Genomic DNA, 20,964 nt, shown 5'->3' with positions numbered 1-20,964 from the left:
GGAGGTTTGGCAAAAGAGACTGATAGAACAAGACTCAGATTTTAAAATGGGGTCAATGTGTTTAACTAAAAACACTTCAAGGTGTCCCAGCACAGGCAAGTCCACTGACTGAAACAAATAAAAGGTAAAAGATAGGCTAGTGGTCACTAAGAAATCTTGAGGTTGATGAATAGTTTGTGAGAGGCATGTAAGCCATATAGAAGAGTACTGTCAACAAAGCATTGGTATTAAGATCAGTGAGCAATTTAGTGTGCAACCAGATATCTATCAGAGCTTAGCTCTCAATCTCTTTCCATTTATTATAGTTACCCAGACTATAACACAAAGGTTCAAGTCTGTTGTTGGCATCTCCTTTATTTCAGTGATTTAATTCTCTTAGCCATATAAGTCAAAGAATTACAGTAAAAGTTCCAAACATAGATGCAGTGTTTAAAATCAAGACACATAAAAGTTAATGAAAGTCTTAGAAAATAAGACAGAACACTACAATCACCTGGGAAGTAGCAATACCCAGTATGTAGAAAGTCAACAGGTATGAATTCTATACCAATAATGGGTCGAAAAAGGATTTCATATATAACAGATGTTCAGAAACAAGCAAACCCAAGAACTGAAATCTTTCAATTCCCCCAAAACCTTGCTAAAACTAATTGATAGCCTCTGTTGACCTCTCCAAGTAAAGGCCTTGTGTATGGTGTGTAATATTACATAGTAGCAAGACATGGGTGTTGAATGTTGGAGCTATGCAAAAGCTGGAAAACACTGGATATGTATGCAAGAGAGATGACTGCACTGGGTATGTTATGCATATGCAAAATGGGTGAAAAGTGCAAGAATAGGGAGATATGGGAAGAAGTGATGAGATCTGATCTCGGGCCACACAGAAGACTACAACAAGTAGTGATATGCTAGTAGGGAAAAGTGAATGTAAAAAGATGCCTACAGGAGGTTAAAAAGTTTTGGAACAGTGAATTACCTGAAAAATATATAATCACGAAAAGTCAATGTTTTATACTATATACTTTATTTAAGAAAAAATAATTTTCATTGAAAAATGTAGTTTTTAAAATAATTATTGATTAAATTTTATTAAAACTTGCTGGCATTTTGAGAAGTTTAGCCTATATAGTAGAATTTCCTTGAATCTATATCATTATCATCCACACCTAAGTCAATAAATGTTTCTGTTGCTTTTCACAACAATTTACATAACTGAATAAGATATCTCATATGCCAATGTTCAATATCTGTTTATTTTATTCCATGTCATTGATTTGGCTAACTTGTTATGAATATTTAAGGTACTAGATTCTTTAAATAGCTTTATTTTCTTAAATAAGTCCAGAGCTTTTCTTATATGATGAACTTTTATTAGAACTGTATTAATTTTCCAGTGTAGATGTGCTTATTAGCAATTAAGTCAGTAAGGCATTAATCATCAATAAAGACCCCAAATAAGCAATAGTTAGTTCCATAGTTTTTTTTTAAGGAATACCATAAATATACTAATTATTTAAACTTTTTGATGTATTCATTTATTACTGTTTCATTTATTTCTATTTAAAAAGTATTTCAGATGTCTTAGTATTAAGCAAAGTGTGATACCTCATTAGATAAGTCAATACTGAGGATATGATAAAGATGTTTATAGACACGAACACTGTGAAACATCTTTGATTTGGTTAGTTTTCTTCTTGCATACATTTTTCAAGAACAGCTTCCCAGTTTGGTATATATGTATAAGGTGTCAACAGCTTTGACTCATATTCATTTGATATGCTATGATAAAAATAATGATAAATAAGCTCTTCTAAAGAGTTGAACTCAATTCCTTTTTTAAGATAATATTTTGGTTTCTGCAAAAAGAAAAAAATAAATAAATTTTAGATGTCAGCACTGAAACTCCACAAGCTTTTAGCTGTTAATTATTATTTTGGAAGAAGACAGGTATATTGCCCTAACCTGTTAGGTACAATCTCTCTAGGTTAAAATAAGCAAGAATAGATAGGGTTGATGCTCCAATTATGGAATTTAAAATGTTGGTCATTTATGGTTGAAATGCAGAATTTCTACAGTAAGGAATACACATTGATGAGACAGTACATCAGTAAGACTAAGTTGGCAAGTGACTTCATACCAATCTGTCTGGTGACATGTGGGTTTCATATGCATTTTTAAAATTGTTACTTAGTTTGGGGAGCTGAAGTATTTTCTGGCTCTGAAGTGATACTGTAGCAGCCTTAGAATTCTAGTCACATATTCATGTTTATGAGTGAGTGGTGTATTGAATTGTTTCTTTTATAGGTGCAGCAGTTTAGGAAAGTAGATTATTGATGTATAGGAGGATGAATGTTAGGGACCATACCAAACCTTGGAGCACTTCAAAGGTGACAAAATGTGGGTCAAAGAGACCTTACCAGCACATGGTACTATGATGTAATTGTACAGAAATTTCTGACCCAAGAGACAACAGACAGATGAAGTACATAGGAAAATAGTTTAACTAAGAAATTTGCATATCAAACACAATAGAATGCTTTGCTGATAACAGGTACTTATTTTCACCAAATATATTGAGAGTGAAAAGCCCACTAGTGAGTGAAACAGAGGACAGTCTCTTGTAGATCTCACTTAACAGAAACCATAATTCCACAGGATATCCTGGAAAAAGAGGTGGATGCCTAATCCACTGAAAACATAATCCCTTCCTATTGAACTCTCTGCAACTGATTAGTTCTATGCTGATTAACACTGGCAATAAATGCACTTGGGTTAAGATGCATCAAAAGTAGGACAGTAGGTGACTGAAACCATCCTCTAGGTATGTCCCTGTATACACCTCATAATTAAAGGACATAATCCTAACTCCCAAGGTGGTTCATGCACAACAATTTAGACACCTGCAGAAAATCATTCAGCATCACCAGTGAGAAGTTTAGTCACTTCCACAATGCTTACAGAATACCTGTCAGGAAAACAGGGTGCTTCGTGTATTGATGATGCAAGCTGATTTACAAGTTAACTCTGTAAAGCAGCATACCTGTAGATGAAGCCAGTTCTGATGGTGTTCCTTCCATTACTATCAGTGTCTGTTAGAATTTTATAACCATCTATTTATTCCACTTTGCAGAAATGTGTGACTGTGTATCTCATCTACTACAAGGTCAAGTTCTCTGATTCTATTAACTCTCACCTAATTCTCACCATTCACAGAGCTAACAGAAACTGTTGTAAACAATCATCATTAACCATGAGTACCTCCTAGCTAAGTTACCTATGTGAAGACTCTACACCATGATCCAGTGCCTTCTCAAAGCTTTGCTGTTTCTTACCAGTCTGCTTTGTTGCAATGTGTATTAATTATAGCCCCCCGCCACCGTTTAATCCACACTCCTTCTTTACATTTCTTATATAGGTATTATCCACATGCAGCATAGACACCTTGTGCCATACATGCTTGAGCAGAAATCTTGTCCCAAATAGAACATAATTTGAATTTCTTAACTGGCATCAAGAAGCACTACACCTATCAAGTAAACAATGATGCAACATTATGCTTGAACTGCACACAATTGAGACAGTCAAAATCACAACAACTGCTAGGCCTCACAATTCTAATTACACTCTCTCTATCCAACTCAACTTTTCCTATCATCCCTCTCTAGACTCAATAAACACTTCCCAATACTTCCTCTCCAGAAACGTCCAGAATTCTTTCTCTTCTAATATATAGCACAAAAACCACCAAAAAAAAACAACAAAATTTTTCTCATCTTCTCTCTCTCTCCCTTTTTCTCTTTCTCTCCCCTAGCTACCAGCACACTCAATCCCTTCAGTATTACTGCAAATGAAGTTAGCAATAATGATAGAGTGCTACTAAATGCTTTACAGTATTGTCCATTCATATGTCAGTATTATAGTCTTCATTGGGTTGAAGACTATTTAAATCAAATTTTATGAATCAATCAATAATAATGATATGGTAGGGTTTTCAGCATTGCGATGGATTTAGAAGAGCTCCTGCAGTTTCTGTGTGGGGAAAAGCATCTCTGATATTTATTTCACCTCTTTCACTGTATTATAAAAAAAATATCAACTGATTTACATTCACAATAAGATGCAGTCATTAGTGCATGATTAACTCAATTGACCAGTGCATTCATGAGCTATGTCTATGGGAAGAATTCAGTTCAAGATAATGAAATATTAGTTACACAGAGATATACTACTTATAGCAGTAAACTGCACTTCTACACAGCACTTATTCCTAACTAGATGGACTAAAGGCTAATTTTCTTTACTACAGTGCAAATTATAATTACTGTTATTATTTGTTAATTTAATTTATCTATGTACTCACACAGTATCATTTATTTCATGCCATATGTTATAGTAAACTTAAGAAATCCTAAGTTCAATTCAATTCTCTCTCACTTTAATGCTCATTATAATTATTATTATTGTTATTCATTCATTTATTTATCTATTTTTGTCACAGAGTTTGACTTACTCCATACTGTATATTATAGTTATAGCTATAGTTAAAGTCAAGAATGCAAATGTTCAATTCTGTTTCACTCTATAGTGTTCTCTATAATTATTATTGTTATTCATTTAGCAATATGTTATAGGAAAGTTAAGAAATCCAATTGTTCAATTCTGTTTACTCTTACTCTAAATCTCAAAAATTCCATCTCTTCATGTTCTGTTTTGTTACCTGCTATCTTATCCAAATGACCCACTGTTTCCTTGACCAGCCCTAATTCTGGAAAATTTCACTGCTCTCCCCGTCTCTGTTTTGTTAACCACATACTTTTCCCATGTTGATTGTTAATCAGTAACTTGCTTTGTCTGTGGCTATGTCACATCAGCTTTTGCTAGGGAATAAGGCTGCCACAGTCCTTTGCTATTTGCTTTGTACCCTCCCATCCCACTCATGCCACCTATACTGGAAGTCTTTATCCTCTGATCTCTACCGAATGTCTTACTCCTGAGCACCTCAAATGGCTTACTATATGGAGCACCTTCCCCCCTCTCTTCTCCCTCCATCCCTACCTAGTGTCTATCTCCTGTTGAATGTAGAGATTATGAAGCGAATAAAATGATGGTGTAGTGTATGCAGGTTGAAGGCTATTTGTATGCTTATGAAATCTGCCATATGCAAGCTTTCATTTCATATGCATAATGCTGCTGTTCCCGATCCCAGAGTCTTGCCAGCCCACACCTTTCATACCCTCAGAGCTGGTACACTTATTGATGGCACATTGAAAGGTAGGTCTGGTGAGATTGTTGAGAGGCTTCAATGGAGATGTATCAATTTGTGCTGCATCCAAGAAGTCAAGAAGTAAGGTGGAGAGGAAGTTCTGCTAGGCTCCTCACAGGCAAAGAACATAGGTATAAGATTTTCTGGGTAGGGATCACTGATGGGGTTGGGGGCATAGGTATACTCCTTACAGAGAAATGGATTGATGAGTTAAATTGAGGAAATAAGAGTCTGTGATAGAATACTTAAGCTTAGACTAATGCTGCAACATGGATTAGTAACCATTATCTCGACCTAGGCCCCCTCAGCCAGGGCTACCTGATGAACAGAAAGACCGATTTTATGACACCCTCTTGCAGACTACCTCATCGACAAATGACAGAGACCTTCTCTTTGTGGCTGGCAGTTTCAACGGGCATATTGGACAATATCCAGAGAGCTTCCATGGTGTACATGGTGGCAATGGATTTGGTTTCTGCAGAGAACCAGGCTGCTGGAGTTCTGTGATGCAAATGGTCTTATAATCTGTAATAATAACTTCAGGAAACCTGCCCGTCTCACTTGTTCACCTACCAGTCTGGTGGGCACACAAGTCAGATTGACTACATTCTCACCAGGAAACGGGAAAGATGGCTACTTATACATGCCAAAACCTTCCCAGGTGAAGAATGCACCCCACAACATAGGTTAGTAGTTAGTGACTTCATGATCAGAGCTAACAGATGCCTAGAAGATGACCAGCATGAAAAAGAAGGGTCTGGAAGCTTAAGGATCCACTGAATGGACAGAGATTTAGAGATATATTATTTGAAGCTTTTGACAAAAAAGAGGATATCGCATCACATAATGTGGAGGACAACTGGAGGTTCCTACGGGACAACCTGTTGAGGGCTACTGACCAGATCTGTGGATGGTGCAAGTCCCCTCTTGACCTAAGGTAATGTGGTTGTGAAACAATGTAGATGACAGGGCCAATAAGGAAAAGAAACAGGCATGGAAGGACTGGAAGTGTGGTGGTTGCAGAGAACTGTATCGGGTTTCCAGAAGGGAAGCTAGGAGACAGGTTTACTTAGCCAGAGGGGAAGCAGATAAGAAAACATTTGCTAATGTTCTGCATCGTGAGGACCAAACACTTGAAATATTTTGTATTGCAAGACAGTATGTGTAAGAGAATCGTGATGTCATAGGAGAGAAATGTGTTCACATGGATGATGGCTCACTTGCATTTAATGATGCTACAAACAGAGACTTGGAGACGCCACTATGAAAGGTTGCTAAATGAAGAGAATGAATGGGGAAAAGAGAGTCTGTTGAATGTCAACCCAAATGAGTGACCAGCTACCCGAATTGACAGTACCTTGGTAGATACAGCAATTAAGTGTATGAAGACAGGGAAGGCCCCTGGCCCATCAGGAATCACCACAGAGATGCTTAAAATATCTGGCAGTGTCAACTATAGTCTAGTCACCCATATATTCAACCAGGTGGTACATGAAGAAGTCATACTCAATGACTGGTGTAGCAGTGCCATAGTCAACTGCTACAAAGGTAAAGGTGATGCATTAGATATGAATAATTACAGAGATATAAAATTGTTGGATCAGGTCATGAAAGTCCTAGAGAAGGTCATAGCCCAACTAATTAGGGAGAGAGTTAATTTAGATGAGATGCAGTTTGGGGTTGTGCCAGGGAAAAGCATCACTGATGCTATATTTCTGGTAAGACAGCTGGAGGAGAAATACCTAGCCAAAGATAAACCTCTGTAGTTGGCTTTCATTGACATGGAGAAAGCCATTAACAGCGCCCCCCCCCCATCACTTATCTGGTGGTCAATGTGGAAACTAGGGATAGATGAATGGTTAGTGAGAGATGTACAAGCCATGTACAGGGATGCTGTCAGTAAGGTGAGAGTTGGCAATGAGTATAGAGAAGAATTCTGGGTAGAAGGGCTTCACCAAGGATCAGTTCTCAGTCTCCTCTTATTCATCATAGTCCTCCAGACAATAACAGAGGAATTCAAGACAGGATACCCCTGGGAGCTCCTCTATGCTGATGACCTTGCTGTAATTGCTGAGTCACTACCAGAGAAAGAGAAGTTTAGGTTGTTGAAGCAAGGTCTAGAATCAAAGGGCCTTACAGTCAATCTAGCAAAAACTACTTAGTAAGTAGGAAGGCAGACAAATCACAAGTGCATTCAGGTAGATGGCCCTGCTCAATCAGTAGAAAAGGCATAGGTAGAAACTCTATAAGATGTACCTGGTGTAAGTTATGGACACATAAGAGGTGCAGCAATATCTAAGGAAGGTTAACCAGGAAGACACTTTTTGTGTGTGGCAGATGCACAGGGGCAATAAATACTGAAGATGTACAGAAAACAGATTCCATCTGTTTTCCATCTAGATGGAAAAAACTAGAAGTAGCTGATAGCTTCCATTACCTAGGTGACCAAGTCAGTAGCAGAGGCAGATGCTCTGAGAGCATAGCTGCAAGAATAATAGTCTGGGCAAACTTCAGAGAGCTCCTACCCCTGCTGGTAACAAAGGGCCTCTCACAGAGAGTGAAAGGTAGACTGTTTGATGCACATGTGCAAACAACCATGCTATATGGCAGTGAAATATGGACTGTGACTGCTGAGGACATGTGTAGGCTTGAAAGAAATGAAGCTAGTATGCTCCACTGGATGTGTAATGTCAGTGTGCATACATGACAGAGTGTAAGCGCCCTGAGAGAAAAGTTGGACATAAAAAGCATCAAATGTGGTGTACAAGAGAAATGACTGCGTTGGTATGGCCATGTGTTGCATACGGATGAGGATAACAGTGGAGAAAACCTGTGGAAGAGGCAGACCCAAGAAGACATGGGATGAGGTGGTGAAGCACAACCTTTGAACGTTAGGTCTCACAGAGGCAATGACAAGAGACCAAGACCTTTGGAAATATGCTGTGCTTGAGAAGACTCGGTAAGCCAAGTAAGATTGTAGCCGTGGCCAATGCCAGAGTCACATAACTGGCCCATTTAAAAGTACCTGTAGTGATGCTACAGTGTAGGGTTCGGCGCGCATGCGCAGAATGGGACTACTTCCGGGTGGCCACCGGAAGTCTTCCCCATGCGCATGTGCGGGAAAACATCTCTCGAGCCCGCGAACCTCAAATCTCTCTCTTCGGCTCAAGACAGCACTGCGATCGGTCACGGTTTTCCTGGCTCTGACAGCCACCAACCAGCCCATGGGCATCTCCCCTTCATTTGGCGCGAAAGGGCGAGTCTGATTTTCGCCCGGTTGGAGACTATCGACGCCTCAATGCCGTCACAATAGCCGATCGCTATCCGATTAGAAATCTCCGGGACTTTACAGCAAATCTCCATGGTTGTACCATTTTTTCGAAGGTCGATCTGATACGCGCTTACCACCAAATACCGGTCAACCCAGCCGACGTTCCAAAAACTGCAATCACTACCCCGTTTGGGTGTTTTGAGTTTTTGTACATGAGTTTCGGTTTGCGGAATGCTACTAGCACCTTCCAGCGTTTCATTGATGAGGTTGTCCGCGGTCTTGATTTTGTGTTTGCCTATGTCGATGACATACTCATTGCGAGCGACACACGAGAAAATCATCTCCGGCACCTTTCTCAACTCTTCCAGCGTCTTCGCGCGTATAGCATACGCATAAACCCCGACAAGTGTGTTTTCGGACGCTCTTCCCTAGATTTTCTAGGGCATCATATTGATTCGACTGGAATCAGCCCCCTCTCGTCAAAAGTCGATGCCATTCAACGCATCGCACCCCCCACTTCCTTGCGCCAGCTCAGGCATTATCTAGGGATGGTCAATTTCTACCGACGCTTCATTCCCGGTTGTGCAGATAAGCTGCTACCTCTCACCAGGCTGTTAAAGGACTCTCCTAGAAAGGACAGTCAAGTCACCCTCTCTGTTGAGGCAGTGACAGCCTTTGAGTCCATTAAGAAGGAGCTGGCTTCTGTTTCTTTGCTTGCACATCCAGTTCCTGGTGCTTCTCTCTCTTTGACTGTGGACGCATCGGACACTGCGATTGGCGCTGTGTTACAACACACAGTGGATGACCATGTTCGACCTCTAGCCTTCTTTTCCCGTCAACTGCAACCAGCTGAACGACGATACAGCACCTTTGATCGTGAGCTCCTAGCGATCTACCTATCGGTTCGTCATTTCCAGCATCAACTTGAAGGGCGAGATTTTGTGATCTATACGGATCACAAGCCCCTTACGTTTGCCCTGTTTTCAAAAACGGACAAACTCTCACCCCGTGCTTTTCGGCACCTGGATTTTATCTCTCAATTTACTAGCAACATTCGACACATACCTGGAAAAGAGAACGTTCCTGCTGACGCTCTCTCTCGCCTTCCAGTTTGCGCCCTTTCGTCTCCTGCTGCTATCGACTTAGCTGCCATATCGCAGGAGCAGCCACCTTTGGCGTCGTTAGATTTAACTTCTCCCAAGTTCTCCTGTTGTCAGTTTTCCTACCTTCCGCTTCCGTCAGCCGAAGGCACCATTCTTTGTGACACTTCAACTGGATCTCCCAGGCCACTGGTGCCTGAGACCCATCAACGCTCAGTGTTTGAAGCACTGCACTCCTTATCACATCCTGGCATCGCTGCCACCCTCAAACTAATCACTGCTCGGTTTTTCTGGCCGAATATGCGTCGCACAATTACTTGTTGGACACGCACCTGCTCCAAGTGTCAACGATCCAAGATTCAACGGCACGTTCGTGCCCCGCTTGGACAATTTCCCCCCACGGAGGCCCGTTTTCGCCATGTCCACATCGATCTGGTTGGACCATGGCCTGTGAGTCGCGGGTTCTCTTATCTATTAACTTGTGTCGATCGTTTCTCCCGCTGGCCAGAAGCCATTCCGATAGCAGACATTTCTGCTGAGACTGTTGCGCGAGCTTTCGTTTCAAACTGGATTTCTCGCTTCGGAGTCCCGTCCCGATTGACAACTGATCGTGGACGACAGTTTGAGGCCTCGCTATTTCGCGAATTGTCGCGAATTTTGGGTATGCACCATATCCACACCACAAGCTACCATCCAGCGTCTAATGGATTGGTTGAGCGGTTCCATAGACAGCTCAAGGCCGCTCTTCGTGCCTCTTCGGACCCACAGTCCTGGATCGAATTTCTGCCCATTGTGCTTCTCGGCTGTCGGACTGCTGTCAAGGCAGACCTGGGGTTTTCTGCTGCAGAGCTGCTGTATGGTACCACACTGGCATTGCCCGGTACGATGTTGGTGCCAGACACTTCCCCGCCCCATGATCCGGCGACCTATGTCACCAGACTGCGGGAATATTTTTCAAACCTTCCGCCCATGCTTCCCAGAAAGCAATCTCCACCGTCCCATCTTCCACCGGATATGAACACCTGGTCGCATGTTTTTGTTCGGGACGATTCTGTGAAGGGCCCACTTGTTTCTCCCTATAAAGGACCTTTTCGTGTGCTTTCTCGCACACCAAAGGTTTTCACGATTGAGATAAATGGTCGTTCGGAGACCGTTTCCGTGGACCGTTTAAAAAAGGCACATTTTGAGACGTCTTCATCTTTTGATGACAACCTTGACACACCCACCTATGCACCTTTAACAACACTTTCACCTGCACAAACGCCTTCACCTGCACAAACACCTTCACCGGCTCCTACAACACCACCCTCGCCGTCAACGGGTGCCCCGAGCACACCGTATGTTACAAAGTCGGGCAGAACAGTGCATTGGCCCAAGAAACTTTCAAAAACAATTTACATTTAACTTTAAAATGTTTCTTATTGTATAATAGTATGTACCAAGTCTTCTGGGGGATCGGCAAGCCTTCTGTTTTCTGCAGCACCACCACAATATTCTGGTTGCCGTACTTCGCACTCGGAGGGGAGCCCTGTAGTGATGCTACAGTGTAGGGTTCGGCGCGCATGCGCAGAATGGGACTACTTCCGGGTGGCCACCGGAAGTCTTCCCCATGCGCATGTGCGGGAAAACATCTCTCGAGCCCGCGAACCTCAAATCTCTCTCTTCGGCTCAAGACAGCACTGCGATCGGTCACGGTTTTCCTGGCTCTGACAGCCACACACCAGCTTCAACCAACTTCAACCAACCTCAACGACCAACACCAGCAGTATCTCAGAGGCTGTCTATTCCCCCATCAGACAACGTACAACCATGAATCAATAAACCAAGTTGTCTGTTCACCTTTAACCTGAGTTTCGTCTGTTTGTTTTCTACAAGAATTATTGTATGTGACTAGAAAGGATCTCGACACCCTGCCAGTGCTTCGATGATAGATCCTTTCACGTTACATACCCATTAAACGTTGAGCAATATGCTATGCTTGAGAAGACCTGTTGGGCCAAGCGAAATCATAGTCCTGGCCAATGCCAGCACTGCCTGACTAGCACCTGTGTTATAGGCACGTAAAAAGCACCATCCAAGCGTGGCCAATGCCAGTGTTGCCTGATTGACACCCATGCCAGTGGCACGTTAAAAACACCATCCAAGCGAGGTCAATGCCAGTGCTACTTGATTGGCTCGCATGCTGGTGGCACGTAAAAAAAAACACCATTTGAGCGTAGTTGATGCAAGTGTCATTTGATTGGCACCATTCAAGCATGGTCCATGCCAGTGCCACCTGACTGGCTCCCATGCCAGTGGCAGGTAAAAAGCACCTATTACACTCTTGGAGCGGTTGATGTTATGAAGGGTATCCAGCAGTAGAAAACTTGCCAGATCAGACTGGAGCCTGGTGCAACCTCCTGGCATGTCAGTCCTCAGTCAAACCATCCAACCCATGCCAGCATGGAAAGCGGACATTAAATGATGATGATGATGATAATGTGAGATGCTGAAGATGAGACACAAAGTACTTATTCAATTATTTAACTGACAATGTATAAGAGTTTAAATAAAGATAAACCTCTAAAACATAAATATTCAACTTACTGGAGTACTTTCATAAAAGATTTGATACTTTTGAGTTCTTTTTAATTCAGCACAGTAAACAAGTAAGGTCTAGGGAAAAAAGGAAACATTAAAATTACCATGATGATTGTCATTGCAATTTACCTTAACTCTTACTTCCTATCTCAACACATGTTATAGACTGAATACCATAGTATCATACAGAGTTATAAAAATTTGAACACTGTATATGTTCTTTAATATGACTAACAGCTAAAGCAAAGAATTCTTCAACTGGAACTATCGAGTAAAAATGAATCTCTTCGTTATTGAAAATCAATGAATCCAAAATAATTAAAAGTTTAAACAATTTTAATGTCAATATAAAAAGGAAACAAATAATCTGAAAGGAATTACTTGTTCCACACAGAACAAAAGAAATAGCAGATTACCTTGGGGGCTACTTTATTTTCACTCTCTCTAACCATGTAAGCTCCAGATTCCTCAAGTGCAGTCAACAACCTGTATTAGCATAATAAAATTTACAAAGAAAATAACTGCAGAACTCGCCCATCAGACAATTAAAGTTCTCTTCACTATATCCCTAAGAATGTCCCCTATCAGATCAGTTCATCTCATTTAAGAAAAGTCAATATCTGGCTCACCAAATTCCTCTATTCTTTCTTTCTCTAGCTTTTATGGATATTTTAACAGACAGAAGCTTTCAGAATTTCCAAGCATGGCTGTGTGATAAGAAGTTTGCTTCCCAACCACATGGTTCCAGGTTCAGTCCCACTGTGTAGCACCTTGGGCAAGTGTTTTCTACTAAAGTCTTGGGCTAGCCAAAGCCTTGTGAATAAATTCAGTAGATGGAAACTGAAAGAAGCCTGTCATATATACCCAATAGAAGCCTGTCTTATATATAGACCAACAGAATAACTACCAAACTTTTAAAAAAAAGTCATGGGGTTGATTTGTTTGACTAAAATTATTCAAGGTGGTGCTCCAGCATGACCACAGTCTAATGACTGACACAAGTAAACAATAAAAGAAATAGCTATTTGAAAAGGTATTATGATTCTTACCAACAATATTATATTACTTTCCTTAAACATTGCACTGAATACAATATGTAGTCCTTCTTTCCAAGGACACTTGGCTCTCTAGTGTATTCTTGCAAAACACTAACCTTAAATTCTTCAGTTTTGCAGAAACTTCAGCACCTCAATCTTCTATTAGATGTACATCAAGCCAACAACTGCAATGTCTTTACTCCTCAGACAAAATAATAATGAAGGAGCGCCTATGCAATCACCCAGTATATTTGAATAAGCTAAATCTCCTTCAGGTTTGCTTGATAAAGGTTACACAACAATAAATACTAATAATGTATTGCTCTTAAATGTAATCAAAAACATTAGTAATTCAGATTTACATATACTATTATCACTTATTTATGAAATCCTTTTGAGGGACATAGAACTGATAGTGCTTGTAACAGATTTAGCATGTTCTACTTAAATTGCTTTTTTAGAAATTTACATTATAATTTAAAAGAATTTGGTTCAGAAATACAGTGATTGTTCATATTAAGTCCACTGCATGAAACTAAATCAAGTACAAGCAAACATGGTCCAAATTCATAGGAAGATATAAACTCAGCATTGTATGCTAATGGAATATTTGCTAATTATACAATATTTATGTTGCATACTGTCAAGCGCTGTACCTGCTTACAGCTAGATAGACTGAATCAGAAAGCATTGAAGACAGTATGGTAATGGCAACTACTAATCTTTTCAGCATATGGATCGCCAATCCATTCCCTTTCAATTATATAAAACAGATACACAAAGTTATGGTTTCAAAACTTTAGAAGTCACTGACTGAAGACTGAGTTTTAAAGAGCAAAATTAATTACAACGCTAGAATAAGAATAGCCTGGGCAAAGTTCAGAGAGCTCTTACCTCTGCTGTGACAAAGGGCCTCTCGCTCAGAGTAAAAGGTAGACTGTATGACACATATGTACGAACAGCCATGCTACATGGCAGTGAAACATGGGCCGTGACTACTAAGGACATGTATAAGCTTGGAAGGAATGAAGCCAGTATGCTCCGATGGATGTGTAATGTCAGTGTTCATACTCAACAGAGTGTAGGTACCTTGAGAGAAAAGTTGGACCTAAGAAGCATCAGATGTGGTGTGCAAGAGAGATGACTGCACTGTTATGGCCATGTGGCGAGTATGGATGAGGATAGCTGTGTGAAAAAGTGCCACACCCTAGCAGTTGAGGGAACTTGTGGAAGAGGTAGACCCAGGAAAACCTGGGATGAGGTGGTGAAGCATGACCTTCGAACATCAGGCCTCACCGAGGCAATGACTAGTGACCGAGATCTTTGGAAATATGCTGTACTTGAGCAGACTTGGAAAGCCAAGTGAGACCATAACTTCGTGGCCTATGCCAGGGGTGTAACCAGCCAACTTATGTGTACCTTTCCTTCATTGGATACTAAACACTGCTTGCGAAGACTTGTTGAGGCAAGTGAAATCGAAATCGAAATCAAATTCGATGACTGGCATCCATGCTGGTGGAGCGCTAAGAGTACTATCTGAGTGTGATGGTTGTCCGAGCAACAAACTGGCACATAAAAAGCACCATTTGAGCATGATTGTTACCAGCATCGCCTTACTGGCACTTGTGCTGGTGGCACGTGAAAAACATTTGAGCGAGGTCGTTGCAAGTGCCGCTGGACTGGCTCCTATGCAGGTGGCATGTAAAAAACACCATTTGAGCATGGCCATTGCCAGTACTGCCTGACTGGCCTTTATGCCGGTAGCATGTAAAAGCACCCACTACATTCTCGGAGTGGTTGGCATTAGGAAGGGCATCCAGCTGTAGAAACTCTGCCAGATCAGATTGGAGTCTGGTGCAGCCATCTGGTTTGCCAGTACTCAGTCAAATCGTCCAACCATGCTAGCATGGAAAGCAGATGATGATTAATTGTTGGTGTACTGACTGGCTTAATAAATTTAGAATTTTAATAAATTCATTTTACTGAATTACAAACACCCAAAGCAGGAAAACTAAGAACTTTAAATGAACATATATATATATATATATATATAAATTCTAGTATAAGATTTGAATTAAATCTTAAGTGAAAGAGGGCTAAAATGATCAGCATATTCATTAAATCTTGTGTACTTTTTTCAATGAGGAGATGTAGTACAATTCATTTGCCCTAAAAAAAAGCATGAAAATAGGAAGTGATGCTGATGCTAAAGTAGTGATAGTATATAGTGTTGGCTATATTAATAATGTATCTTGAAAATTATTCATAGTGTGGAGTAGTCATCAAACATCTATCTTTGACACATTTTACAAAAACTTTGTGATATATTGGGTCATCCCATAAATAATGCTGCATTTTTTTTACATAAATAATGCTGTATTTTTCAAAATTAAGATAAACAAAGTTCTTTTTTAATCTAAAATATACTCTCCTTCATTTTCTATAATGTGCTTGAATCTATGTGGTAGACTGCAAAGCCCCTCTTCCAAAATTCACTTGTCCATGACGAAAAATATTCCTCCAATACTGTTCTGACCACAAATTTTTTCTGTTCAAATGATTTTGAAGACTATGGAATAAATGATAATCAGATGGGGCAATGTCTGGCAAATATGGTGGGTGGGGTATCGTTTCCCATTCAAACTGCCCCAGCCTTTGGAAAGTCATCCTCACTGTATGTGGCCAAGCATTATCCTGATGGAAGAACACCTTTCGTATTGAAACCAAAGATGGTCATTTTTCTTCTAGTGTTGACTTAAACCACTCAAGCTACTTATAGTACATCTTTGTTATCATTTGGTTTGGGTTTAAAAGTTCAAAATGGACTAAACCTTTCATATCCCACCAAACAGATAACAACACCTTACATGGGTGAAGACCTTTAGCCTGGTGTGTCAGTGTTTCTCCTTTCTCTACCCATTGTCTTTGGCACTTGACATTTTTATAGAGAATCTATTTCTTGACACCAGTCACTATACAGTCCAAAAAAGATTCATTTATGAGATGTGACAGCAAAGAAGAGCACATTTCCCTCTCTGTGCATGATTAGACTCAGAAACCCATTGACTCAATTTGATGAATTTTCTGGTGGCATGCAGGTGTCAATGAATGGTTGAATGACCAAATCCAAGCTTCTCTGCTAGTTCCTCAACAGTTATGATGGGATTTTGTTCCACCAGGGTTTGCAGACATCCTCATCAAGCTCTACAGATCTTCCAGGATGAGGCTCATCTTCTAGGCTGTAGTTTCCAGCTCAGAATTTCTGGAACCACCGTTGACGCTGGCTAACACTTATTGTCCAATCCTCATATACTGCCTTAATATTCCTTGCACTTTCCATTGTGCTGTTGCCTTTATTGAACTGATAAAGCAAAATATACTGAATATGCTCCTTTGTCACTTCCATTATAACTTTGAAAAAAATAACTGTTAAAATCAAATCCCACTCTTAAAAACACACACTAAGAATAAGCAGAAGGTAAAATTACTACCCGCTTTTATAGCAAGTTGATGCAGGTAGTTTATCCTGCCCCCACTCCGACTTTTAGTTCATGCAATTGAGAAAACTGCATTATTTATGGGATAACCCAATACTTTATTTTGTATGGTTCCAGCATACTCTCATATACTTTGAATTTGTTGTAAACAGTTTTACTTTAATAATTTTAGATATATAGTATATTTTAATAAACACAGCAAATTGGCTGATGAAATGGCTGTCTTTTCTCATTATATTTATACTTATAGTAAGTACATTATACTTACTTCATAGAAACTTCTTTGGGGCCATTGAACTCAAAAGCTTTCCAATAATCATCAACCATAGCCTGTCAGAAGCAAATAAAATAAATAACAGTAAATTTTGTGTATTTTTTTATATGTTACATGATTTGAAGAAAGACTGAATAGGAAATAAATTATTTGCTGATGCTTTAAATTTATCTAACTTTTCATCTCCTCACCAAACAGCAAAATGAAATCATCTTTTAAATTCTATACCAGATATGAAAAAGTTAACAAAATCTAACTATTGTCATTTTAATTCCTGATCAGTGGGAATTGCTTGTGATAGTTGTTACCCTGAAATAGTGTTAATGTCTAGGGGGACTTTTTAACATTATTTTACTTCTATTTTTCCATACTAGCCAAATCTGATTATTTTTAGACACTAAATAATTTGCAGCAGTATTAGTGTTATAGTGATATGATTGCTCTTGCCACCTACACACATGCTGTCACAACAATTACAACAACAGTAACAACTGAAATAAATAGTATTTGTCTTTATTTTTTGTTATCAGTACCATTATTCTTCTTCTCTATATTGCATTTAAAAACAGAGAGAGGGAGACAGAGAGAGAGAGTGAGGTTCTTTCTTTTATTAATGACATTAATAAATGTTGGGTAAAAATGGAGATGAAACCTTCTGTTCATGTACTACTAAAACAGTGACTGTTTCCTATTTCTAGTGCAACATATTTTCCAATCCAACATTTTCACTAGAAATACTAACAATTCTACTAAACATTTCTTTATTTCATTTGTGCTCTCTTTATTCAAAGAAATTTCTTTTCTTTGTAAGTTTTTGTTCAGAAGCCTTTAGTAATAAGTTTACAGTAACCAAGAGTCATATACTCCCAAAGTGTTTTTGATATTGCCCATCTTACTTGCATCATGCCATATAAATAAAATATTGTTGTAAACATTCACTAATCCTCTCAATTTGATGACCAACATGCATCATTCAATCCATAGATGCATTTCCTCAGCTTACTTTTGACATGCATAAAGAACAACTCTCTCTCCAGTATATCATCCTGCAAAAATACTGAGATGAAATTAAGAGTCTGTACTCACCAATTCATAAGTGACACGATTAACATTATTAAATTTATGGCTTCAAAGTGTATGTTTTTAGATTACTTGAATCTCCCTCATAGCTATGTGCCACAAGATGGGCCTTTATAATCTATATATTAGTCTTGTTTTTTTGCAGTAATCACCCATCTTGCTATCATTTTCTGACCCAGATAGGGCACATATTTATTTATAGACATCATGATTTTCCATATTTTGTATTATGCTTAGCATCAATTACTTCTTTTCAGCAAAAGTGCTGATTCTCTTCTTAAGAATTGTAATTGCAAAGATGGGTCCTCCTGTCCATTGGAAGGGAAATGTCTGGAGAAAGGAATCGTGTATAGAGCCAAGGTGCAGATAGAAGGCTCACGCGAATATAGAACTTTATAAGGGCTTCTGAAAATTTTTTCAAAACCTGATTCTATTCGCATAAAAATTCCTTCAGATACCCCGAAAATAGGACGAAGACCAACCTGGCGAAATATGTCTGGGAATTAAAAGAAAAAGAAGCCCAACCTTTCAACGTGACATGGAGTATTTTGGATAGAGCTACACCATACAGGCACGGTGCACATAAAAGACCCACCAAGTGTGATTTATGCCTGCTGGAAAAATATTTCATTTTATTCCAGGACAAAAACTCTTTAAATCAAAGAAGCAAACTCTTGAATTCCTGCAGACACGCAGCTAAATTTAAACTGTTGGCTAGCAATATACCTTATGGATAGCATATATTTTTGATTCTTAGACTGGTTTTTAATCACATTGTTGGATTTGTTTCTTATTATGCATGATTTATTCCGCATCACAAAGTTATTGTATATATTTCGACATATTTCTTAAGGAAAACCTTCGACTGTTATATGCAAATATTATTTTCTTCTTAAAGATTCTGCTTTTATTTTATTTCATTTTATTGTATTTTATAAACCCATTTTAATCGTTTAATTTATAGATAATTCGATATGGGGTGTTCTATTTTGCATGTCATTTATCCGAATTTTATTATTATGCACTCAGCAATTTTTAAAAATAATGTTGTTTGTATATACATCAGGACCTAGACATGCTTTTATGTGGATATTTGTATTGTTGGCATGCATATGTATTCGTATGTATGCGCCTATGTATATGTGTAAGTAAGCGTGTATGTTTATACTTATGCACATACCTACATGGATGTATATGTATGCATGTATTCACTTGAATTTATGTGGATGTGTATTTACGTACTTATCTCTATATATTTATATATGTGTTCTTATATGTGGATTTACTGCTAATATACACTTTTATATACACCTGTATACGTAATTTTATTTTGTGTACATTTGTTATGCATATTCAGACTTCTTTCTTTCTTCCTTTCTTTTGTTATGGAAAAGTATTTTTTCTCTATGCCCCCTCCCCTTCTCTTACTCACTTCTTTAGCTAACTGTTGCTTATATGATCCTTACTTTACCTTTTCTTTTTCTTCCCCCTCTCTACGTTTTACTTCTAGTCTAAATGTATACACCAAGTGATTTTTGCATGTGGGCAAGATTGTGTACATATGTATAGGTGCAGGAGTGGCTGTGTGGTAAGTAGCTTGTTTACCAACCACATGGTTCCGGGTTCAGTCCCACTGCGTGGCACCTTGGGCAATTGTCTTCTACTGTAGCCTCGGGCCGACCAAAGCCTTGTGAGTGGATTTGGTAGACGGAAACTGAAAGAAGCCCGTCGTATATATGTATATATATATATATGCATGTGTGTGTCCCCCTAGCATTGTTTGACAACCGATGCTGGTGTGTTTACGTCCCCGTCACTTAGCGGTTTCGCAAAAGAGACCGATAGAATAAGTACTGGGCTTACAAGAATAAGTCCTGGGGTCAATTTGCTCGACTAAAGGCGGTGCTCCAGCATGGCCGCAGTCAAATGACTGAAACAAGTAAAAGAATAAAAGAAAAAAGAAAGAAAATGTATATGTGTATTTGTGTGTATATTTACATCTTACATATATATATCTGCATATGAATGTGGTCTGTGTATATCCATCTGTGTATTTTGATGTATATATGTATATTGATGGTTTAGTATGAGTATATACTGTTGTAAAATATTTCAATTTTTAATGTATTAATTGAATTAATCGAATTATATTTCATATATAATTAATGACAATATGTATTTTGAATCCGCTCTTCGATTTAAGGTTTTTCTTTGATTTTTTATAATAGGATGAATTTATATTGAATTCATTTATTTTGTTTATCGCATGCTTAAGTCCGTTATTTGAAAGGACCAATGAAACAAATCCATTTTTAAAGGTGTATCCTTTAACTAGTTTTGATATCACTATTTCTGTTCTATTTTAACAAAACTGTCCAACGAACGGGAACATGAAACTCTGAGTAACAGCTTTTGTTATATTTCTTCTACTTTTAAATAAAGTATATATATATATATATATATATATATATATATATATATATCATCATCATCATCATCATCATCATTTAACGTCCGCTTTCCATGCTAGCATGGGTTGGACGGTTCAACTGGGGTCTGGGGAGCCCGAAAGCTGCACCAGTCCAGTCAGATCTGGCAGTGTTTCTACAGCTGGATGCCCTTCCTAACGCCAACCACTCCGAGAGTGTAGTGGGTGATTTTATGTGCCACCGACACAGGTGCCAGACGAGGCTGGCAAACGGCCACGCTCGGATGGTGTTTTTTATGTGCCACCGACACAGGTGCCAGACGAGGCTGGCAGACGGCCACGCTCGGATGGTGTTTTTATGTGCCACCGACACAGGTGCCAGATGAGGCTGGCAAACGGCCACGATCGGATGGTGCTTGTTACGTGCCCACAGC

At 39.2% G+C, this 20,964-nt stretch overlaps 1 protein-coding gene across 6 annotated transcripts in view; it reads right to left on the bottom strand.

Moving 5' to 3' along the window:
* Nucleotides 1–1,057: 1,057 nt before the first annotated feature.
* LOC115232387 overlaps nt 1,058–20,964 on the bottom strand; it is a 197,515-nt gene continuing 177,608 nt past the window's right edge. For all 6 annotated transcript variants that reach the window (XM_036500246.1, XM_029802245.2, XM_036500258.1 and 3 more), the window contains 4 exons: nt 17,017–17,078; nt 12,631–12,700; nt 12,221–12,289; nt 1,058–1,856 (listed from right to left, as the gene is read on the bottom strand). In XM_036500246.1, the coding sequence (XP_036356139.1) occupies nt 1,683–1,856; nt 12,221–12,289; nt 12,631–12,700; nt 17,017–17,078 (375 nt within the window). In that variant the 3' untranslated portion in view covers nt 1,058–1,682. The remainder of the gene's footprint in view (nt 1,857–12,220; nt 12,290–12,630; nt 12,701–17,016; nt 17,079–20,964) is intronic.

Source organism: Octopus sinensis, linkage group LG2 (assembly GCF_006345805.1).
Source record: "Octopus sinensis linkage group LG2, ASM634580v1, whole genome shotgun sequence".
NCBI lineage: Eukaryota > Metazoa > Mollusca > Cephalopoda > Octopoda > Octopodidae > Octopus > Octopus sinensis.
The sequence above is the reverse complement of the archived record's forward strand: the minus strand, read 5'-3'. Positions and strand labels throughout refer to the sequence as shown.